Source organism: Eretmochelys imbricata, chromosome 5 (genome assembly GCF_965152235.1).
Source record: "Eretmochelys imbricata isolate rEreImb1 chromosome 5, rEreImb1.hap1, whole genome shotgun sequence".
In the NCBI taxonomy this organism is placed as follows: Eukaryota; Metazoa; Chordata; order Testudines; family Cheloniidae; genus Eretmochelys; species Eretmochelys imbricata.
This window is the reverse complement of record NC_135576.1, coordinates 41,390,847-41,416,115: the sequence shown is the minus strand read 5'-3', so window position 1 is coordinate 41,416,115 and position 25,269 is coordinate 41,390,847. Positions and strand designations below refer to the sequence as shown.

The window sequence follows — 25,269 nt, the reverse complement described above, 5'->3', positions numbered from 1 at the left end:
CTCCATTGGTAGGCAAGTGCTCCAGTGAAGAACTCAGCTGCAAAGAGCGAAGGGAACAAGTTCTGCCATCTTTCATTTTGAGTGCCTTCAAAATTTGTACGCACCAATGGCTGCATGTCAAAACTAGGCCATTGTACATTTATTAAAGCTAAAAGCACAAATAAGAATTTTACCTAAATGTAGGTGCATATACAAAACAGAGACTGGCTAAGAATGTGGCTGTTGCTTCTGCTATCAAGAGGCACTGAGATAAGCAAGGCACAACTTTTCACATGCTAATTAGCAATAGTCCCTCTATAGACCTGAGAGTTAAACTCCCACTAGCAGCCATATACACGCCTAGAACATGTACAAAAACTACAAATCCCTTCCACATTTAGATCAAATAAGTTCATCACAATGAATATTGCAATAAATACAAAAGACATGAATATTGTAAATTACCATCACTATATTTCATATGGATTGTCAGTTCACTCCGTCAGTGAGGTAAAAGAGAAAATAGCTGGGATTTATAATATTCTGATCACTGTCTGAGTATACTTTTGGATATAACTACAAGGATTTCTAAATAATTTGTTAGGTAGAGCCTAACATGGAACTTCATTTTCTTCTATTGTTTTTGTTCCTTCAGTCCGAAACTAACCACAAGCAAAACGCCACTTTTTTCAGAGTGATATTTGAGTGATTCCTTTTTCTTTAAATTATGCCCTGCTTATAAAATAAAATTTTCCTGAAAATACTATGAAATCAGAGTGTTCAGAAAGTACAAGCATAAATAACAGAGAAAATGTTGCAACGTTTTCCTCCTGTCACCCTCATGATATATAGCCAGTAGATAGAATTGTAGCCCATATGAAAAGACAGACAAAACAGATGAGTGAGTCCACAGATCAAAGCAAAAGAGGTTTCTCTTCCTAGGAAAAAGAAGTTAGCTGTTCTGGAAGAATGAACTCACTGGCACTCTTTTCACTTCCAGCAGAGTAATGGGTGGCATGAGAAGAGGAGAAACAGAAGAGACCAAAAAGAAAAATAAATTGAGGAAGAAAGGTAAAGAATGGAAAAGGAAAAGAATGAGTAACAAAACCAAAGAGAATAAAGGGAGGCCGACCAAAATGCAAATAATGGAAAATAAAAAGGAAGAAAAAAGCCAGAGAAAAGGGTAAAAGAATGAAAATTGAAAACAAGCAAAGAATTCAAATCAAGGAAAGAAAAGGAAAGAAAACACAGGACTGAGACACAAAAACAAACAAACAAAATAAAAACCAGAATGGCAAAAGAAATGTGAAAAAGCAGGTTTTAAAAGAGGAAATGTTATATACATTGTAAAACAAAACTGAGCCTGCAGCCCCTCCCCTCTAAGCTGACGTACTGGTTCTTAGAACTGCTCTGGCGCCCAGTATACACTAGTGCTCTCACCATTGCTAGTACCAGTGGAGCTGATCTGGTGCTACAGCAAGTGAGAGAACTGTACAAAAATCTGGGTGTAGGCACAGCCCTAGTTTACTGGGACAGACAATAAGTGTCCACTGTTTCCAGGGTCGGCCTTAGGGTAGGCCCTGGGAGAACTTTCTTTAGCACCCTTTATGTACTGCTTCCCCAGCAATGGGCGGCCACTCAGCAGGCAGAGCAGCAGCAGGTGGAGCGATGGTGGTGTTGCAGGTGTCATGCTGCTGGGAGGGTGGAGAGGGGAGGCGTGTGAGCGCCTGGCTCCTGCCCCACAGCCCCTTTTATCCCCTCCCACTGCCTCCCAGGTGGGCACAGTCCTTCTACAGCCTCTTGAGCATGGCGCCTTGGGCAGACGCCCATGTTGGCCACCCGTAAGGCTGGCCCTACCTGTTCGTAAGGCAGCCTTTATCCACCACTATTGCTCCTTGCAATAGAAGACTCTAGAGGAGTTCCATCACCATTTCCCATCTGTCATATCTTAACATTATCTAGCTATCCATTTGGCTTTGGATGCTATACCCTTCACTCTAGTATCCTACTTGTGTGCGTGTGTGTCCACACACACCACAAACTCCTGCTCCCTAAAATAATTAAACTATTTTTCCTGAAAGCTGTGAAGAGAGAGAGAGAGAGATATTGTTAATCTCTGTTCTTAAATGGTTGGGAGGCGCTTAGATACTAGACTACTAAGGGGGGGGGAGAGGGAGGAAGGAAGGCACATAAGTACCTAGACCAATAGACACCAAACCTGAACCTCACCTGAATACATCTGCTTGAGCGTGGTCTCATTTGTTTATGTGACCCACTTGGTGTTGTAAAAACCATGTCCCTGTGCACCATTCCTCCAGGACTTCTGTCCATCCATCCACAATATCAAGCTATGAAAGCCCCTACCGTAGTAGCACCCATTCCATTGCCACAGAAGCAATATGGTCTCTCCCTATATCACATTTCCATACATCATGGACATATTTTACCAATCACCATCTTATAATTTCCGTAAGTTTTGCAATTCACGGTCACTAATTATCTATTGTCACGTAATTCAATTGGTGACTTAACTGTCCACTGCCAACTGATTTTACTTTATCTGTCTCGTTACACTGTCCTTAGTTTCACCTCTGCCCATTCCTGTGTTCCTCTTTCCCATTTGACTCCGTTTCCCCCCACTATCAGATTACCTCTGCTCTCCTCCAAGTTCTTGTACTGTGTCAGAACCTTTCAGCTCCCTTACCTCAGTTTCACTAAATTGACAACTTCATTAAAAAGAATGAATTAAAGCTCTTTTGCTCACAGACAGCAGAATATTAATTGCCAGTCACTACATAAAGATGTTAAAAATATTAATCATGGTGAGTACCACATGTCCTGGAATGGTTAGAAAAACATTTCCAACATCTGTTTAATAGTATGCTTTTCTAATCATCCAGACTATTGAAATAATACTGAGGAAAAATGAAAACTGAAGATAATACTGAGAAAATCACCACATAATATATTGATAAGGAATTTAAAACCAAAATAATTGTGTTTTTAGTCCTCTATATAAAATGATTAACTTGTGGAACTGGCTTTATTATTCCATATCCCAAGACAATATTGAATAGTTTTTACCTCTTTTAAACAAACATAGCTCATTAACAAATTGGCCTTAACTTAGTAGACGGAACTAGCATATATTTTTTCGGATTTTAGACTTACCTCAGATCATTGTAATACTGATTCACAGAAATCACCTTAAATTGTCATTACAATTTCAGTATAGACGAAGGTGAAATTTTACGCTGTTGGTGGGCTACACTACTTCTGCAAGACCTGAAAAGCTGAGAGTATATTAAAAAAGGCAAACTGGGTGTATTTACTTAATCAAAAGGCAATACTGTGAAACCTAATTAGTAGAACTAAAATAAAGGATGTACAGTGTCTAAAATCCAAACAAGAACAATTACTGAATAGAAGATAATTCAAAAATAAAAATCTTGAGTTATTATTAAGGTTCATGCTTTGAGCAAAAATCACCCTAATTTTTAAGTAAGGAAAATTGAAAATTGAATTAATAAACTTATATCTGTATTAAAGTCAGATCATATATGTCTCATAACATTGACTAGCACATTGGAAGGGAATAGTGTATATAATAACCCTGGAGAAAGATCAGATCAACTTACTTTCTTCAAAATATTTAGCATATAAAATCAGAAGAATGACTAAATATATCCATTTGGATCAGTTAATCAACAACTCTTGTTACTACTTCCTTTAGAGGCAGAAAAGACTTTGGTCTAGGCTGAATGAACATTTTTCTTTGAAGTGCTGAACAGATGATATCACCTAGGCTTGCTTGTTGAAGTAGTTCATTTTACTACGAGTCTTTCTAGGTGACTCCACCGCCAGAATGGATGCTGGAGAAAACAACAACATTATCACACCAGCAATTTATGGGTCCTCTAAAATATCAAGGAAGGACCCTGGAAAAAATATATTTTTGTGTTTTCTCCTATGCCTGCAGCATAAGATGTACATACCTTTTTGGACAAGTACTTTTTCAGGGATTCTTAACATAATATTCAATTCAGATATTTTCATCAAATTACACGATTTCTCAGTTTTCACCACAAAAGTATTTCTTGCAAAATTAAAATTGAGAATTTAGAACAACGTTATGTAATCTCCAGGGTAAAACTTCAAATAGTCCATTGTTCGCGAAGAACAAGGTTGATGAGGGGGAAAAAAGCTTTTATTTGTAAGGCAAATGCTAATGCACATGTGGCTTGTTGCCTCATTTTTTGTTTTTTAAATGTTACTCAACATGGTCATTAAGTACTATTTTTCTCTTAAAATAAGATTAAAGTTGTGAGTAACCAGTCTACTGGGATACTGCATTTATCCACAGAAATCCCATTAGGTCCAAAAGACATGACGCTAGTGAGAAAATGTGACTATTTTGGTTTTGTAATGACCTCAGAATCACCAACATGTAAAACAACAACAATTTAGGCTCTCTCTACAGCATGGAGACTACAGCTGCAGAGGTATGTTGGCATAACCCGGCAGTGTAAATGGAAGGCGTTTTTCCATGGTTTTAGTAACACCATCTCCCTGAAGAAAGTTAGCTAAGTTGAAGTGTTCTTTTATCAACCTACCTGAGTCCACAATGGGGAGAGGTCGGCATAGCTGTGTCAGTCAGGGATGTGGTTCTTTAGAGCCCTGACCAATGTAGCTATGTCAACCTAAACTTTAAGTGTAGACCAAGCCTTATACCCTCAATCAAGGTATTCTCATTATGCAAATTAAATTATCTGATTCTTATATACTGTCTTATCAGTAGGGCCCTACCAAATTCACAGCCATGAAAAAAGCATCATGGACAGTGAAATCTGGTATTCCCCTGTGAAATCTGGTCTTTTGTGTGCTTTTTATCCTATGTTGTACTGATTTCACAGAGGAGACAAGTGTTTCTCAAATTGGGGGTTCTGACCCAAAAGGGAGTTGCATGGGGGGGAGAGGGTCACTAGATTATTTTAGGGGCGTCGTGGTATTGACATTCTTACTTCTGCTCTGCTGCCTTCAGAGCTGGGTGGCTGGAGAGCGGTGGCTGCTTGCCAAGGGCCCAGCAATACCATACCTGCCATCCTTACTTCTGGGCTGCTGCTCCTGCTGGCACCAGCTCTCCAGCTGCCCAGCTCTGAAGGCAGTATGGGTAGTAGTACCGCAACCCCCCCACAGCTCCTTTTTGGGTAAGGACCCCTACAATTACAACACCATGACATTTCAGATTTAAATAACTGAAATCATGAAATGTACAATTTTAAAAATCCTATTACCGTGAAATTGACTGAAATGGATCGTAAATTTGGTAGGGCCCTACTTATCAGTAATAATCCACACATACAACCTACTGCGTTTCCCTATCCTCCTCACGAAGTATGTTAAGTAGTTTGATGAAAGAAGAGGGGGCTTTAAACAGAGAACACATGCTTGTGGAACAGATCGGTATGGAACACTCTGAAGTAAATTCCAGATTTTGTCCCAGACAGTATACCAATGTAGAGAAAATTTACAGCGTTTACTATAAGAACATGTGAACTGCCATACCGGAACAGACCAGTGATGCATCTAGTCTAATATCCTGTCTCCAGCAATAGCCTGTACAGTACCTGATACTTCAGAAGGCAGCAAATCCCCTCCCCAAATGAACCCAGCCAACTGTGCAACACTATATCATGTGGGCCACAGAATGGGGAAGAGGGTAGGGTTTCCCTGGAACAAAATCACATTCCAGTTAAACTGCACTCTGTTCTAGTTTTCATAACTTGACATTCAAAATTTTATTTAGCACACCCCTACCCCTCAAAAATTCTGTATCTAGCTAAATGCATGTTGCTTGCATATGTTACAAAGCCAGATAATGTTGGGAGTGTATGTAGGCAAAAATGGTATACAATACCTTGGATGCTTAAATTGGGCTGTTAGACACAGAAAATATATTATTTCTTCATCTTTCACTAGCTTAGCAATAAATAAACCATAAGATTTTGAGGCAGTAAATGCAATGCTAGACATCCCTAGAGTAAAGCATGGATCATCTCTGAATGTGTTAAGTGAACAAGGAGCCAAATCCAAGCCCAGATGCCTGGCCCAAATAAACTTAGACATGAAGAAATAAAAACTGTATTTCTCTGGCATGGACAACTGCTAGAAGCATTAGCAATAAGTAGTATAACTTTGGCAGAAGGACCATTTTGATCAAATACAATCTTCCAAACATTCAACAGTGGGAGAACAATTAAATGATCGAGGTTTTGATCACATGCTGGCAGTGTGGGGTTGGGGTGGGGCGGGGCAAGGATGAGGAAAGAAAGGGATTTACTGCTTATTTTTTTTACCAGCTTAGTGGCAATACAAAGATCGAAATAAACGTGTATTTTTTGCCAAACAGAGTAGAAATCCCCCTCTTTCCAATGTGTTTTTAATACAGATCTCTGGCATTAATTTATTCTTTAAAGGGGCCTGTAGCAATCAAAAGAAATATTTTGATAATTCCTTTTTTAAAGGTAGCTTGGTAAATCAATGGCCTTAGCAAGAGAGATCCAATATGGGGCCTGATTTTCCAGTCTAGCCAAGGTACCTTGGCTTCAGTCTGAAAAGGAAGGGAACAAACGTGACTCTAATCTATCTTTGTGTTCATGAACTGGAACAACATTTTATCTTTGATTCCCCAGGCTAGAGTAGGCATGTCAAAGAGGCCTGGCTCTTCGTTTTCAGGAACTGACTGCTCAGAGCACACTTATCAAATTGAGCCCCAAAAGCAACATAGGCAAGGGAATATATAGTTTGCGAATCCCACTAGGGTTTTGGCGTGAGTTAGGTGCTGAACTGCTGGGTTCTGTCCAGCTCTAATTAGGACACAGAATGCCAGGAGACACAAAATGCCTAGCAATTTGAAGGTTTGGTTTCAAAGCTGTTTCTGAATCAAGTGGACAGTGCTGAAGATATTCTGGAATCTGTGCTAAGCTAGGTAGATCTTTGTGATAATAGAGCCTGTAACTGGACACGATCTGCTGAGATCATGAATTGTGACTTTTCTAGGTTTATCCTCAATCTTAGAGATTGAATGAGCTGTCCATGTGTTGCACAGAGAAGACTGGAGCTCTTCTAGCAACTTTGCTTTTATGAGCAATATGGAAAGATGTGGACACCTTGCCTTCTTAGGTGAGTTGCTGCCACTTTAACACATTTGTTAAGTTCTTCCAGAGCAGTAGATAAAAATGAAAATTGGGCTAATTGAAATTTCCTCCTGCAAAGCAGAGGAATTATCAGGATTACTCCCTACAAGGAATGGTGGCTCTAGACCTGGAATTGGACTCAGAACCTGTGATGGAGTATGAGGAGACTGAATTAATAGGGCAACTCTATAGAGTTCAATAACCAATACCAAGATGTGCTTCTGCCCCACAGAATGTGGTTCCTGTGACAGAGGCTTTCCCTTCAGCTGCAATAGATCTCTTAGCACCAACGGACTCATGGTTCCAGTCTTCTTAGAACCAGAAGAGGAGTGTACACAGTCTTGAGAATGCTGCTGCTGCTATCTTTTCTTCCTCTTCTCATAGATTCTTGGCACCAACTAAGAGCATCTTGGACCAGGGTCTGGGAGTAGTATAGGCCCCTACAAGGTAATGTCGAAAAGGCCTGGAGAAAGTGTCTTTTAGCACCAGATTCTCTCTCTCTCTCTCTTTTTTTTAAACACTTTCAGGAGCGTAGAGAAGGAGATGGAATCAGTTCAGAGTCCAGATCTATCCTACATTTCATCTGTTTCATAACTGGATCCCCTTGACTGATAATGCTTTATCCTCAGCTCTCATGAACTTTGGTGCAGGCTTTGGTGCAGGTTGTACCGAGGAGCACAGGCATTATTCCATGGCAGTTCATACATTGAAATAAGGTCTTTAATGTAGCTGGGACTTGATCCATTAATTGCCTTGAAAATTAGGACCAAAGCCTTGAACTGTCATTGGAAGCTGACTGGGAGCAACTAGAGGGACTTGAGCATGGTTCTGATGTGCTCACAGTGGCCTAATCAATGGAGACGGTCGGCAACCACATTCTGTACTAGCTGGAGCTGGTGCATCGTCCTTACATTCAGTTTCAGGCATTTTTAATTACAGTAATCCATGGTAGTGGAGATGACAAATGTATGGATCACTGTGACCAGGTCCTCTTCTGCTATCTGGCTGTCCAAATCAAACAGACCCCAATGCTTCATAGCACTTTGATGAATGGGGGCTGTATGCCTTCCATGGAAGGTGGAAACAGCTTCTTGGCTAGTTCTTGAAAGCATTTCCCCTTCTGACTGCTGTCACTTAACTCTTGCCTGGGTTCAGCTTGTACCAGCTGCTCTTCATCCATAAACTTGTTTCTTGTAGGTGATCTGATATTTAGAAATGGTGGTGGTTGCATCAATTGACCATGAGATATATAGCTCAGTATCAGCAGCATACTATTCACAGCCAAACCCAACACATCTCACTATCTCTCCCAGTGGTGCATGTAGATATTGAGGAGAAGAGGGGATAGTATGGATCACTGTGGGACCCCACATATGAAGGCCTTTAGAGGAGGAGGAGGAACAGTCACACATCATCACTCTGTGGAGAGGAACAACTGAAGCCAATGTAATTGGCTTTGTTCTATCTACTGCTGTACCCTTGATGATCTTTGAGAGAAAAGAATGAAGGCATAGCCCCACCTGCTCCCTTCTAGGGCAGGGGTGGCCAAACTTACTGGCCCTCCGAGCCACATACAACAACCTTCAGAAGTTCGAGAGCCGGGGCACATCTGCCGGGAGCCGGGACTTGGGGCTTCAGCCCCACTCCTGCTGTAGCCCTGAGCCCCAGCAGGTGCTGCCTGCTGGGCAGAAGCCCCAAGACCCCCTTCCCCACTGGGCAGAAGACCCTTCTACCCTGCTGCAAGGCAGAGGTCCTGAGCTCCCCCCCAACAGTCTGGTAGGTGGGAGAATGGAGGGCTGTGGGGGGGCTCTGCGAGCTGCACTTTAATGGTAAATAAGCCGCAGTTTGGCTGTCAGGCCTTCTCAAGGGTCAGCAGGTAAGTCAATAGGACCTCATGATCAATGTTATTGAGGGCAGTTGATAGGTTTAAAATCAGCATGGACATCTGATCCTCATATACCACCATCAACCAATGCAAAAACTGCAATCTCTGTGCAAACCACCAAGTCTGTACCTAGAACCACCTACAAGCTTCAGCCAAAGCAATCTGACTTAGGCATCTAGGTGCTATGAGAGTTTTCTTGCCAAAACCTAAAGCACAATATGGCCTATTGACTTCATAGATATGGTCATAAGAGTACCCTTTCTATCATTATGTATGGTGTATTAACATGTAGTAGAAGATTTTTTGAATTATATGGCTACAGATAGGGTCCATTGCTGGTTGTAAAAATTTGAGACTCCTTGAATTTTGTAGAGAAGAATGGATTCTGCTGCTCCAGACAGCACATGTAATCACTGCCACAGAACGGTCATAAAATTATAGGGACCTCAGTATATGTCCCGGTAAGGATTCCTAAATTTAAAATTAAAACTATATCACATATTTCTCTTTAGCTTTCTTAACAACACTTCTTCAACTGCCTTGTTAGACAGTAAAATCTGGTAATAATTATCAAACACCATGCACACTATTTACAATAGAGTCATATTTCTTTTATTTCTTTTTTTGCATAAAAAAGTAGAATGCTGCTGAAAAGTACCCAAATGTCTGCTGTGCTCCATGCCAATACAGCAGCTCAGCCAAAAATGCAAAGAGAAAAGTTTGCCAAATAAAAGGAAACATAACAAATTGGTAATGGTTTCTATCTTGACAGAAAATGAAAATTATGCCTCAATGTGTGGCCACTGATGTGGACACATAAAAATATCTTAGAGACAATAATTTTACCTCAGATAACACACCCTGACAGTAGAGCACAGCATACTGGCTAGCTTTCACTTCCCTTAAAAGCAGCAACCATGACCGACAAAACGGCCTAGGAATGCCTATCACACAAGCACATGCCATGCACTCATAATATTTACTACAAATCATCTTAAGTACAAACACTGCTTTTTGAGGGGTGGGCTGCAAATAAGAGAGAAGGAATTTTTAATGTGAACTTGCCACAATTGGATCAAATCACCCAGTCCAGCTGAGGACACTGAAAGAAAAGAGCAAACCTTTCTCCCAAAAACCCGAAGTTTAATTTTAGTTTCCAAAACACTCTAGTGTTTGTGTATATATACAGTTTATATACTGCTGAGGGCTTATCTACATTGCTCCACTTTGTGTACTACAGGAGTGCAGACGCTGCCAGTGCAAACTTAAAGGGTTATGTATTATTATGGGCCAGGATCGTATGTAACTTCTTGAGGCGGGAGATGTGACAGATGTGAGTCCAAGGGTTTCAAAGGACTACACTGAACCATGTGCCAGACAAGAAACACACTTTTGAAAAAGAACGTGTTAAGTGGTTTTTCTGGGAAATATGTAGGGGGAAGTGAATTCAAATGCTCCAACCTTTTGAAACTATGCCCTGTGGAGAGGGTCTTGTCTGCTGATTATCTGTTACCGAAGTCCAAGTTCAGAGGCCTGAGCTGTATAAAAAAATGGCTGCTCTGTTCAGCTTGGGTTCTGGTTCTGAATCTGAGACAGTTATAAACTTATAACCATGGGGAAAAGCCATGGATTTTGAAGGACTGACACCTACCACAGTCCCAGGATGGAGTTGGGTTGACTTCTGGTAAGCTTCTTAGCATGTGTGGAGGTTATTTTGTGGTTTAGTATGTTTTCTCTGTAATGCTTTCACCTCAAGAATAAACATGCTTGCTTATAAAGAGCTGTTGTGTGGTAAATTATAACTACAGGCAATTGCGCTGTTCATTACCTCTAGAAAGAAAGCAAAGCACAAACACTGGCCTTTTGGTGGTCTGGCTTGCTGGGGATATCACAGTGTAGGCAAGGAATTGTGCAGACTGGAAAAACCACAATCAGGAGGGATAGAGATGCAGGTCTCTGCCCAAGAGAGGTGACAGCTGAGGAGCCGGGAGCCTAGACTGGGAGCCCTTGAGGGACCATGGAGAGGAAATACAGATGTAGTTGCTCTGAACTGTGACGTATATTTACACAAAACTGGTGTAAATTGTCATTGCTCCTTTTAAGTCTGTGGAGCTATACCGGGGTGACCAAACTTATTGGCCCTCTGAGTGCATACGATAATCTTCGAAGTTCGAGAGTCAAGGCACACATGCCAGGGGCCGGGGCTTGGGGCTTCAGACCCGAGGGAGGTGCCTGATGGGATGAAGCCCCGAGACCCCCATCCCTACTGGGCAGAAGCCCCTACCCCACCACCCCGCTGCAAGGCAGAGGTCCCAAGCTTCCTCGCAGTCCCCTGGTCTGGAAGATGGAGAATGGATGGGAGCGTGTGGGGGCTCTGTGAGCCGCACTTTAACGGTAAAATAGCCGGCTGTGGCTCATGGGCCACCGTTTGGCCACCCCTGAGGTATACACTCGCTGAGGATGTGCTTCCTGGCTTATTAAACTAACAAACTTAGGTATTTCAAAAGTACCATTATGTCAAAAAGCATGGAAATAATCATAACAGTAAAATGATACTGGCTCATATATTTCTGTAGAAGAAATGCCCCTTGTGAAGTGAGTATATGGTTCTGGAAGTCAGGACTTCCCAAAGTCAACAGTAAAGCAAAAATCAACTCCCAGTGACAGGAATGGAAAATGCAGTAGGAATGGGGCATGACAGTGTGGCTCCTTCTGTTAATATATTTATATATCTTGCTAAAACATGTCAAGATAAATAATAAATATGCTATTACACAGATTGGCATAAGCATAAATACTTTACTCATATAGACATAGTATATAAAGGAGTGATGAGCAAAAGTTTCACATGAATATCTAAAAGTTAGAAGGTTATTCTTACTACCCATAATCTGACAGGTCCTGGCTCTCTTCTTCCTTGTGTCACACCTCATCCCTACCAGTAGGTCATGGTTCCCCTAAATTCTGATGCTACACACTAGCCTCTTCAAAGGGGCATTGTCTGCTCTTCCCTTCTTTCCAAAGCAGCAACAAGTGAGTAAGATATTGATCTCACTTAGCTGAATCCTGCTATACTAGCTCACTGCAAAGTTGGTGGCTCTGTAGCTTCTGAAAAGTATGTTTCAGAGTGAGTACGATTACATTAGCTATGGAATTTCAGATGCAGGTAATGTAAACTTGCATGGGATTAAAGTACAGAATATCACTAAGGGCTTGTCAATGCAGTGATTTAGTGCATGACAAGCCAGGGGGTGAATCTACAATGCTCTAGCCTGCTCCACACTAAGTGGCCATGTGTTCCTTGCACTAAAAGTTCCCTAGTTTTTTCAAAACAGCAGTAGATCAAAGCATACTAGGGAACTTTCAGTGTACAGCAGCAGGATCCACATAGCCATTTAGAACATGGCAGGCTAGTGTGCTGTAGACTTCCACACCGGCTTGCTGTGCATTAAATAACTGTATAGACATGCACTTAATTTGAAGGAAACAGAATCTCATTTGAGATGCTACTGGTTCCTGCTACTTACTTTGGGGAGAGGGTGACTGGCAAAGAAAACGAACTGCCTTGCTGCCTCCTGAAGAGGCCCTGAAGTAGGAATAGGGAAACAGACTGTCTGACCTTCTCCAGAAGAGAACCTACCACTACAGGTAAGTGAGATGGGGGGGGGGGGGGAAAGACTTACTAAATTGAAAAAAGGTTCTGGTTCAGAGATGGGTGAAAATTTGGAGTAGGCCTTATTTTTCGCTAATCAGATTTTCCCTTCCCTAATATAATACATTAAAAATCCTTACCATCCTTCATCATCCTCTACTTCAGGTTCAGACATTTCATTTTCAGGAGTGTCTGCTATTGCCTGAGTTAGCTTTGATTTGAATCGGTCCAGCAGCGCCAGCGTCTGAAATGAAATATCTTTTGTTTTACTGAAGTTTTGTAACAATAAAATACACAATACACTTATGTTTGGATTACTTGAGGAGTAGTCAGTTGACGTGGATAAGAAATTGTTCAAAAAACATATTTGAGGAAGATACTCCCACACAGTTCACAAATTCCCCGTCCCCATCAGTGATTACCATGTTGCCTTTTTGACATGACCACATGATGCAAGTGTTGGGATGCAAGGTGCGGTGTAACCAACTGAATGAAACCATTGGCTTTTAATGTGGTCACTCAAGGTCATTTCCTATAATTTTAACAAACAATAGATAATAAATTAATAATCCTCCTGCAAAGAACAACCTCCAGATAATTTATGAAAGTGGATATAAACAAACTATATATTGCTATTAGTATATTAGTAAGAGTTATAAATATTAATACCTAGAAGTAATGTAAGGAATTTATTATAGGTTATGAAATTTCGTCAGTCATCTACAATGTCTTAAGCATATTTACTTAAAGGAGCAGTTACTTTCTAAGAGTAAGATAAACAACACAGACTACTGAAGACAATTTTACTGTGGAGATTTGTCATTTTTCTCTAGTGAAGAAATCAATGAAATAAATTAAAAATAATTCAGGCTTTGATGTCCTAACTTCGTTGACATTGACATACTGTATTTTACAGTGCAGATACAACTTTTCCAATTCTGTACTAACATTTTCAAAAAACTGTAACATTATGTGAGCGGAAATATTTTGTGTGTGTGTGTATGTATATATATACACATATATCTCACAAAAAATTCTCACAGCAAAATAACTGACCAAGTATTATTATTTTAACAACTACAATTGGTTAATAACTTAGCTAGGTTAATAACTAAATCACACAGTGTTTTAACAGCATGTGCTGCAAAGAGCCACAGGAGACAGATTAAAGAGCCACCTGCAGCTTGCGAGCCTCAGCCTGAGTATCACTGCTGTAACTGTATATCAGTATGTATACAGTATATCATAATCACAGTCACTTACAGCTGTTATTTTATTCTGTAAAACACCTCTGTATGACTGCTTTTATTTTTTAAATCTAGTTCTAAAAGTAAAAAAGAAAACTTTTTGAAGTCTCTCCCCAAAAGTTAAAAAATGGGAATCAGAAACAGAAAATATCACAAATGTGCAATGTAGTCAAGTTTCCTTGTGCAAGCAACCTTATCTTTGGGAACTTCCTGGCTTATGAGTTCTTTCACTACTTTAGTGTAGCATTAACAATAGGTTTTTTGTTTGGGAAGGGTGGTTGCATTTAATGTCCATATTTTCTGTTTAAGAAAAGGGGGAGGGGAAAGAGAGAAGAAAAATTTCAGAACTAATGATTTTGCAGAGCATAATAGCTCCACAGTTTTCTTGAGGGATGAAAACAAGTTGCTTCCCTCCTCCCACTGTGCGAGCAGGGGAAAGAAAACCCTTGGCCACTTTAAGGGTTGTAAAATTCATTTTGTTGCATTAGCAGATATCCAGTACAGGTTCAACAGGGGTCTGGCTCCCTCATAAACTGGAATTAGAAGTGGATTAGGAGAAGATTAGTTGGTGTTGGTCCTGCTTTGAGCAGGGGGTTGGACTAGATCAGTGGTCTCCAAACTTTTTGAATTGCGCACCCCCAGGGCCAGCTCTGGGGAAGCAAAAAAAAAAAAAAAAAAGAAGAAGAAGAAGAAGAAGAGCTGCCAAAGACGGAGCAGGGAGAGCCGAGCTGCTGCCGGCATGCCGCCGAAGAATCTAAGGTCCAGGAGTGCTGCTGCTGCCGTGCCGGTGGCACTCCTTCGGCAGCGCTCCTCCTGCAGTGCACACCCCACTTGGGAGACTACTGGACTAGATGACCTCCTGAGGTCTCTTCCAACCCTAATCTTCTATGATTCTATGAGACACCTCAAAGAAGATGGGAAAGGAGACCGGGTGCCTCATGTTTGGTACAGCGAGGAAACAATCCCCTTTCCCTCACCTGTTAACCCTCTGATGAGGGCAATGGCATCTCAACAGCAGTATTGAGACCCAATAGAAGGGAAAGGTGTGTGTGATATGCCCTTCCACTCTGGGAATGGTTTTCCAACCAGTTATGCACCCACCTTATAGTAGCACCATCCTGTTTATTAATGAGAAGGTCAGGCTAGACAGTATCAAAGTCAAGATATACCACTATCTACTGCTTCCCCCCCCATCCACAAGGCTTGTTATCCTGACAAAGAAAGCTATCAGGTTGGTTTGACATGATTTGTTCTTGAGAAATCCATGCTGTTACTTGGTAACTTATCGTCTTGTAGGTGTTTGCCAATTCATTGCTTAATTATTTGCTCCATTATCATTCTGGGTGTTGAAGTTAAGCTGACTGGTCTGTAATTCCCCAGGTTGTCCTTATTTCCCTTTTTACAGATTGGCATATTTTCCCTCTTCCAGTGTTCTGGAATCTCTTCCGTCTTCCATGACTTTTCGAAGATAATCACTAATAGCTCAGATATCTCCTCAATCATCTCCTTGAGTATTCTAGGATGTATTTCATCAGACCCTGATGACCTGAAGACATCTAACCTAAATAATTATTAACTTGTTCTTTCCCTATTTTAGCCTCTGATCCTACTTCATTTTCACTGACATTCACTATGTTAGACATACAATCGCTACTAACCTTTTTGGTGAAAACTAAAACAAAAAAGTCATTTAGCACTTCTGCCATTTTCACATTTTCTGTTATTGTTTTTCCCCCATCACTGAGTAATTGGTCTACCCTGTCTTTGGTTTTCCTCTTTCTTCTAATGTATATTTTCTTCTTACCCTTTATGTGTCTAGCTAGTTTAATCTCGTTTTGTGCCTTGGTCTTTCTAATTTTGTTCCTACATACTTGTGTTATTTGTTTATATTCACTCTTTGTAATTTGACCTAGTTTCCACTTTTTGTAGTATTCTTTTTTGAATTTCAGATAATTGAAGATCTCCTGGTTAAGCCAGGGTGGTCTCTTGCTATACTTCCTCTCTTTCCTACACAGTGGGGTAGTTTTCTTTTGTGCCCATAATAACGTCTCTTAGAAAAAATGCCAACTCTTGAACTGTTTTTCCCCTTAGACTTGCTTCCATGATATCTTACCTACGAACTCCCTGAGTTTGCTAAAGTCTGCCTTCTTGAAATCCATTATGTTTATTGTGCTGTTTTTCCCTCCTCCCATTCCTTAGAATCATGAACTTTACCATTTCATGATCACTTTCACCTAAGCTGCCTTCCACTTTCAAATTCTCGACCAGTTCCTCCCATTTATCAAAATCAAATGTAGACCAGCCTCTCCCCTAGTAGCTTTCTTCACCTTCTGAAATAAAAAAATTGTATCCAATACATTCCAATAACTTGTTGGACAATCTATGCCCTGCTGTGTTATTTTCTCAATAGATGTCTGGGTAGTTGAAGTCCTCCATCACCACCAAGTCCTGTGCTTTGAAATTATTTTGTTAGTTGTTTAAGAATAAGCCTCATCCACGTCTTCTTCCAGGTTAGGTGGTCTGTAGTAGACCCCTAACCTCTGTATCCAAATAAATACATTTGTAAAGTGTAATGTATGCATCTTGGATATATGTTATTTTCTGCTTCACAGTTTCATGTTTTAAAATATTCCAAATTTTGTTATCTAAAAGCCACATCTATTTTAAACTTAGCAAAGCACATTTATTCACCAACCAAGTTTGATTTTGCAATGTTCTCTCTTTTTTGTTATAGCTAAGAAAAAATATTCTTTCTACATTAGAGAAAATATATTTTTGTCCATTTCAAAACTACAACATGGTTGTAATCTCTTGAAAACTCAATAAAAAAGTCAATTTTGGACAGAGACCAAGCATGTAACAAATCAGGCCAAAAGGTAAATGTTATGGAGAGCAGGGGAACATAAGGGAAACTTTTTGCAACAGTAGTGACACTGGCTGTGACCATATGCACTAAGCGACATTTACACTATGAGCTAGGGGTGTGATTCTCCTGCTCACATACATATATTTGCACTAGTGTGAGTAGAAACAACAGCGTAGACATGATAGTATGTGTAGCAGTACCGGAGGGATGGCATATCTGTAATTTTCACTCCATGCATCTGAAGAAGTGGGGTTTTTTACCCATGAAAGTTTATGCCCAAATAAATCGGTTAGTCTTTAAGGTGCCACCAGAGACTCCTCGTTATCTATGTGGATAGCCCTTCTCTCCCGAATTTTTTTTTGGGGCAAACTCATGGCATTTTCAAGCATGGCAATATTGATGTTCTGACTGAAGAACTGACTGGAAACTTCACAGACTTTCCCAGCACCTATGGCTGAATAACCCACATAAGGGATCACTGAGTCCTCTTTTTTAAAGAATTAAGCCAACCTTTTTCTTGGAGTGAGATTTTGTGTAATACAATTGAAGAGATAAGAAACTTTTCCAGAGTTTTCTGTGAAACAGATTTTCCTTAGTGTCAGTTTTATTATTTTAAGCAACTACCTGATCTTCACGAGAAATCCCTTTCTTTGGTTGCTGCTTCCGCAGATCTTCATACTTTTTCTTCTCCTGTAGATATTCTGTAACAATGCTGTTTGGATCAGCTTCTTCCTCTGAAATAGAAAACAATTTTTTTGCTAAACAAGTGCAGTGAATGTATACTTTGTGATTTAATATCAGTCTACAGGCTTGTCGTGTCTTCTGAATTACCAGACAAAACACCTTATGAAAAGCTTTTGGATATATAACTTCCTCACCATTTAAGTCAGGGGTCTCAAACATGCGGCCCAGCCCTGCCCCCACGCCACTCCAGGAAGTGGCCAGGATCTGGGGGAGTGGAGGTGGGGCACAGGGGTCTATGTGTTGCCCTGGCTGCTCCTCACAGATCCCCATGCCTCCAGGAGCGGCGTGGGGGCAGGGCATGGAGGGAGCCAGCCTGCCCTGCCCCCGGTGCGCGCTGGGCCAGACCGGCCCCCCAAACCCCTTCTGCAGCCAAACCCTCTGCCCTGAGCCCCCTGCTGCACCCCACACCCCTCCTGCACCCCAACCCCCTGCCCTGAGCCCCCTGCCGCACCCCGCACCCCTCCTGTACCCCAACCCCTTGCCCTGGGTCCCCTGGTGCACCCCGCACCCCTCCTGCACCCCAACCCTCAGCCCTGAGCCACCTGCCACATCCTGCACCCTGCCCCCCTGCCCCACCCTGCCCCCCAACTCTCTGAGCCCCCTGCCACACCCCACACCCCTCCTGCACCCTAACCCCCTGCCCTGAGCCCCCCATCGCACCCTTCTTGCACCCCCTGGGGGCAGGGAGGGGATGGAGTTGGGGTGGGGATTTCAGGGAAGGGGTTGGAATGGGGGCAGGGAAGGGGTGGGACGAGGCAGGGCAGGGGCGGAGCTTCACAGAAGGGGTGGAGTGGGGGCGGGGCCGGGGCAGCGGGAGGGGGTGGTCAGTGGTGCGGCCCTCAGGCCAATGTACCAGTCGTCATGTGGCCCTCGTGGTCATTTGAGTTTGAGACCCCTGATTTAAGTCTTTTGCTGTAAGGCACTCTCTCCACCCTCAAATCATTTTTGTGGTTCCAGTTTACCAAATGATCCCGCTCAATCTATATGACTGCCCTGGCCCCCTCATTATTTACCATTCCACCAATGTGTGCATTATCCCAAATTTCATCAGCAATGATTTTATATTTACTTGGAGATCATCGATGAAAATGTTGAATAGCATCAGGTCTTGTTCTGATCCCTGTAGGACCCTCTAGAAACCCATTCAATGATGATTCCTCACTGACAACTACTTTTTAAGGCTGGTCAGTTTGCCAGTTCTTAATCCAATTAATGTACGTTATATTGAGATTGCATAGTTCCAATTTTTTCTTCAGAATGTCACGCCGAAGTCAAATTCTTACAAAATTCTAAGTATATTACATCCACACAGATACCTTTGTCAACCAAACTTGTAATCTTGTCTAAGAATGAAATTAAGTTTGTTTAGCAAGACCTGTTTTCCATTAAACCATATAACTGGCATTAATTATATTCCTATCCCTTAATTCTTTATTAACTGAATCCCATATCAGCTTGTCCATTATTTTGCCTAGGGCTGATGTCAAACTAACTGTTCGACTGTCCCTCAGGTCATCCTGCTTTCCCTTTTTGAATACTGGCACATTTGTACTTTTCCAGACTCGGCTTACAATATAAAACAAGTGTCTGAGACAAATTAATAGAGAGAAGGGGTGGGAAAGAAGACAAGAGTAAAAGAAATAAGATCACACTGTTACACAGATAACTGACCGCCCTAGCCAAAAGTTCCTGATTGTTTCAGGTGTTGTGGTAATGTTTGTTTTTTTACATAGATAATTCAGTACAGGTTTGCAAAATAATATCCCATATGCAGCAGATGAAGTTTAGAAGCGAAAAACCTGTTAGACTAGATAATCTATCTCCCTGCCAATGACAATGCAAAGTGAAGTTTGCATTCACAGTTCAGATCAAAGCATCCAGCCCAGCATGCTTGATTTGATCCCGCAAACCTCTGAGGTCAGTAACACTGGCTACTACTGTTTTTCACAAAGTACAATCCTACAACAAAATGGAAAGCATACTGGATAAGCACAACCAAATTCATAGTACAACAATCTTTTGCTGGGTGTCAAATTTAAATCCTTTGAGAAGGTATTCAAGTAGCCATACCACCTGTCTGATTTTGCTGCTCACTGGTTCTTGGTCTTTTGAGAGATTTAGTCACCTGGTTTAATAGGTTTTTTACACATCTCCCTCCGTACCTCAATACATTTTCATTTCCAGCCAAAATGAACAAGCAAACAGCTTGAGAACAGCTGGGAGGCCTGACTGCCTTTCATTATTGTGCATCTGTGATATCAGGATTAAATCCTGCCTTAGGGTCCATCTGGAATGCATAGAAATGTAGTGCTGTTGAAATATTTCTACATAGTGCAAAGAAAAATTAACAAGTAAAGACATCACAGTTTGGCAAACAAAATGCATAACATACATTTTTGCCCTATACAGTGGACTTTTAAAGACAATTTTGTAAAGGACAATCTTTTTATTAGGGCTGCCATGGTGAAGAGGGGGAAGTTACTTCCTCTATCAAAGATGTCTGTGAAAGTCTTTTGTGATATGATAATTGGAACTTCTATGGCAGTAATAAGGTCTTGTCATTTAGAATCTGTTCAAATTCAACTGTCTTTTTGCTAGATTGTATGGTACGATTTACAGTCATATTTGAGGATTTGTGAATGCTTTGTTACCAAAAGTTTATACACACACCATCAACAACTATTTAAAACAATCCTTAGTTCTTGACTGCAAAGGAAATTGCTAACTTGTTAGAATAACTTTCAAAGGATTCCTAACTATCTAGATAAGAAATACTACAAACAGATTACAATTCAGGTTCTGCTTCTCTGGCTATGAAATGGGATGGGCTGTATGTGGAATGTCCTGCAGGTGAAAAGAAATATCTATCCCCTGCATAGTGTAAAAATCCATTTGGACCTTCTGCAGTGCGGCATGTGTGGGGAAGGAAAGGCTAGGCTATGGGTGTTCTGGGGGAGAGGCAGGGTTTGGGGTTCCATTGCTACTTGGTCCTCTTGTCTTCCGTTCCATGGGGGATGAGGCTGCAGAGCCTACTTCAGCCAATAAACTAGACCAGGTTTTGTAGCCACTCTGTGGCTTGAGGGAAAGGATTTCTTCACCACAGGAGCCTTCTGCATCTGCCTAGCATCTAACCTGGCTAGTCGGCTGGCTGCTGGGCAGAGATTTTAGCTTTCAGGGCAATCAGAAAAGTTCTGTTACAGTATTTAGAACCCACCAGAAAGAGTGAACAAATTCACACAAAATCTGTTAATACAATTCAACTAAAAAAACAAACATAGCAAAACAAAAAAAGAAAAAAGAAAAGAAAAGGAGAAATATGGGTATCCAGATGATATGCCTTATAACTAAAATGATCAAGGCAGGAGCAAAGAGAGTAACAAATTAAACTGGTATAGTACCTGTGCATAACTCTTTACTAAGAAGCAGATCAACTGTGATATTTTTGCTCTCATTATTGATACTCTATAATTCAGCTAATTTATGCTGATGTATCTATATGCTAATTTAAAATCCTGTTGTAGTATGAGTAGAAATTCTTATTCTAGGTCACAGTTAGAGGTTTCTAACATTTTTTAGTTACAAACAGGTAAGTTTCTTTCCCTTCCAGGCCTGTACAGCTTTACTCATGATACAAAGACACCCTGGTTTTAGGTGAAGGTATATGAAAGAGTCCTTCCTTTTTTTTTAACCCTCTAAAACAGTTCTAAAGGAGATTTTCTGCACAATATATGTAATAATATCAGAATACATGATGGTATGTTATGGAATACATGTTTTATTGACACTCATTTGGAATGACTGTATAACTCCTCACATTCATGGATATTTGGTTACCTGCACGCAAGCTTATAGGGACAAAATAAGAAAGGCTAAGCCACAAAAGGAGTTACACCTAGTAAGGGACATAAAAGACTATAAGAACTTCTTTCAAAACATTAGAAGCAAAAGACATGAAGGAAAGTGTAGGTCCTCCACTCAGTGGGAAAAGGAGAGCTAATAACTGATGAAATCAAGAAGTCTGTGTTGTTTAATGCCTGTTTTGCTTCAGTCTTCATGCAGAACAGATAATCAACACAATTAATATTAACAAGGGGGAAGGAACACAAGCCAAAATAAAGAAAGAACAGCTTAAAGAATATTCTGATAAATTGTTGGCAGGGCATGATGAAATTCATCCTAGGAACTAGTTAAAGCAATCTTGGAACCATTAGCAATGATCTTTGAGAACTCCTGGATGATGTGTCCAAGAGGACTGAAGAAGGGCAAACATAATACCTGTCTTTAAAAAGGGGAACAAAGAAGACCCATGGAATTATAGACCAGTCAGCCTAACTGCGATACCTGGTAAAAGACTGAAACAAATTATTTAAACAATCAATTTGTAATACTTAGAGGATAATAGGGTTATAAGGAATAGCCAGCATGGATTTGTCATGAACAAATCATGCCAATCCAACCTAAGTTCCTTCTTTGACGGGTTTGCTGGCCTGGTCATGGGGGGAAGGCGTAGACATGATAGATCTTGATTTTAGTAAAGTTTTCGACACAGTCCTCATGACATTCTTTTAAGTAAACTAGGGAAATATGGTCCAGATAAAATTACTAGAAGGTGGGTGCACAATTGGTTGAAAGCCATAGACATTACTATAGAACAGCTTTAGACAGAAATTCTGTGCTTGAACAACAAGCATATAGCAGTAGGAATATTCTACCAACCATCTGACCAGGATGATGATGGTGACAGTGAAATGCTCAAGGAGATTAAACAAAAAACCCAGTAATAATGGGGGATTTCAACTATCCCCATATTGACAGGGTACATATCACCTCAGGATGAGATGCAGAGATAAAATTTCTAGATACCATTAATGACGGCTTCTTGGAGCACCTAGCCTGAAACCCACAAAGGGAGACGTAATTCCTGATTTAGTCCTAAGCAGCGCACAGGATCTGGTCCAAGAACTGAATATAGTTGAACTGCTTGAGAATAGCAACCAACATCCTTGGGGGGAGGGGGGGAAATTACCGAAGAAACCTATCACAGTAGCACTGAACTTCAAAAAGGAGAGCTATGCTAAAGTGAGGAGGACAGTTAAATGGAAATTACAGGGAACAGTCACAAAAGTGAAATGCCTGCAAGCTTCAAGGAAACTTTTTTTAAAACATCATAACAGAAGCTCAAACTACATGTATACCACAAATTAAAACAGTAAAAGAGGCAGATAGAGACAAAAATATATCTTTTAAAAATTGGAAGTCAAATCCTACCGAGAAAAATAGAAAGGAACAAACTCTGGCAAGTCAAGTATAAATAAGCAGGCCAAAGAAGAATTTGAAACGCAACTACGAAAAGACAAAAAACTAACAGCAAAATTGTTTTGAAGTACATCAGAAGCAGGAAGCCTGCCAAACACACAGAAGGGACACTGGATGATTGAGCACTCAAGAAGAAAAGAAATACTAGTGGCACCTTAGAGACTAACCAATTTATTTGAGCATAAGCTTTCGTGAGCTACAGCTCACTTCATCCGATGAAGTGAGCTGTAGCTCACAAAAGCTTATGCTCAAATAAATTGGTTAGTCTCTAAGGTGCCACTAGTACTCCTTTTCTTTTTGCGAATACAGACTAACACGGCTGCTACTCTGAAACCTGAGCACTCAAGGAAGACAAGGAAACAGAGTAGGAATAAGCGGTCAGTTTTTACAATGGACAGAAGTAAATAGTAGGATCCCTCAAAGATCTGTGCTGGGACCAGTGCTGTTCAACACATTCATAAATGGTCTGAAAAAGGCGATGAAACAGGGAGGTGGCAAAGTTTGGAGATGATATATTACTCAAGATAGTTAAGTTGAAAGCTGACTTTGAAGAGTTATAAAACTAGGTGACCGGACAACAAAATGGCAGATGAAATTCGAAGTTGATAAATGCAAAGTAATGCACATTGGAAAAACATAATCCCAGCTACACATACAAACTGAAGGGATCTAAATTAGCTGTTACCACTCAAGAAAGAGATCTTGGCATTATTGTGGATAGTTCTGGAAAACAGTTGCTCAATGGGCAACAGCAGTCAAAAAAGCTAACAGAATGTTAGGAGCCATTAGCAAAGAGATAGATAACAAGACAGAAAATAATGCCACTATATGAATCCATGGTATGCCTGGGTGCAGTTCTAGTTGTCTCATATCAAAAAAGATATATTAGAATTCGAAAAGGTTCAAAGAAGGGCAACAAAAATTATTAGGGGTATGGAACAGTTTCCATTTCAGGAGAGATTAAAAACACTGGGACTGTTCATCTCAGAAAAGAGACAACTAAAGTGGGGATATGATAGAGGTCTATAAAATCATGAATGGTGTGGAGAAAGTTAATAAGGAAGTATTTTTTACTCCTTCCCACCATAATACAAGTACCAGTGGTCACCGAATAAAATTAATAGGCAGCAGGTTTAAAACAAACAAAAGGAAGTACATCACACAACACACAGTCAACCTGTAGAATTCATTGCCATAGGATGTTGTGAAGGTCAAAAGTATAACTGGGTTCAAAAAAGAATTACATAAGTTCATAGAGGATAGGTCCAACCATGGCTATTAGTCAAGATAGTCAGGGGCACAACCCCATGCTCTGGATATCCCTAAACCTTTGACTGCTAGAAGCTGGGACTGGATGACAATGGATGGATCACTTGATAAATTGACCTGTTCTGTTCATTCCCTCTGAAGCATCTGGCACTGGCCACTGTCAGAAGACAGGATACTGGGCTCGACGGACCGTTGGTCAGCATGCCCATTCTTATACTCTTATTCAGAGTAGCTCTCAGTGGTTCACTGTCGAACTGTGAAGACCTATCTTATGGGGTTCCACGGGGGTCAGTCCTGAGTCAAGTACTATTCAATATTGTCACAATGACTTGGATAATGGGGTGGAGAATACGCTTATAAAATCTGCAAAAGGAACTAAATTGAGAGGGGTTGCAAGCACTTTGGAGGACGGAATTAGAATTCAAAGCAACCTTGATAAATTGTGAAATTGATCTGAAATTGGCAAGATAAAATTCAGTAAAGATAAGTGCAAAGTATTTGACTTAGAAAGGAAAAATCAAATGCACAACTACAAAATGGGGGAAAACTGGCTAGGTGGTAGTTCTGCTGAAAAAGATCTGGGTGTTACAACGCATCACAAATTGAATATGAGTCAACAATGTGATAGAGTTGTGAAAAAGGCAAATATCTTTCTGGAGTGTATTAACAGAAGCATCTTATGTAAGACATGGGAGGCAACTCTCCTGCTCTTTTCAGCACTGCTGAAGCCTCAGCAATAGTAATATGTTCAGTTAATTCTGGGCAGCACATTTTAGGAAAAAAGTGGACGAACTGGGGAGAGCAGAGGAGAGTAACAAAAATGATAAAAGGTTTAGAAAACCTGACTTGTGAGGAAAGGTTAAAAATGGTCATGTTTAACCTTGAGAAAAAAAGACTGAGGGAGGGACCTGCTTACAGTCTTCAAATATGTAAAAGGGTGTTATAAAGAGAATTGTAATCAACTGCTCCCCATGTCCACTGAAGGAAGGACAAGCAATGGGCTTAATCTGTAACAAGGGAGATTTAAGTTAGATGTTAGGAAACACTTCATAACTATAAGGATAGTTAAGATCTGGAATAGGCTTCCAAGTGAGGTTGTGGAATCCCCATCATCA

The 25,269-nt window shown here is 40.7% G+C and overlaps 1 protein-coding gene across 3 annotated transcripts in view; it reads right to left on the bottom strand.

Moving 5' to 3' along the window:
- Positions 1-25,269, bottom strand: part of CWC27 (CWC27 spliceosome associated cyclophilin) — a 236,417-nt gene that overhangs the window by 10,996 nt on the left and 200,152 nt on the right. For 2 of the 3 annotated variants that reach the window (XM_077816922.1, XM_077816923.1), the window contains 2 exons: positions 17,450-17,559; positions 12,853-12,956 (listed from right to left, as the gene is read on the bottom strand). In XM_077816922.1, coding sequence (XP_077673048.1) covers positions 12,853-12,956; positions 17,450-17,559 — 214 coding nt within the window. Of the gene's footprint in view, positions 1-10,920; positions 11,067-12,852; positions 12,957-17,449; positions 17,560-25,269 lie in introns of all 3 variants that reach the window. The other variant, XM_077816924.1, reaches the window with a different exon arrangement.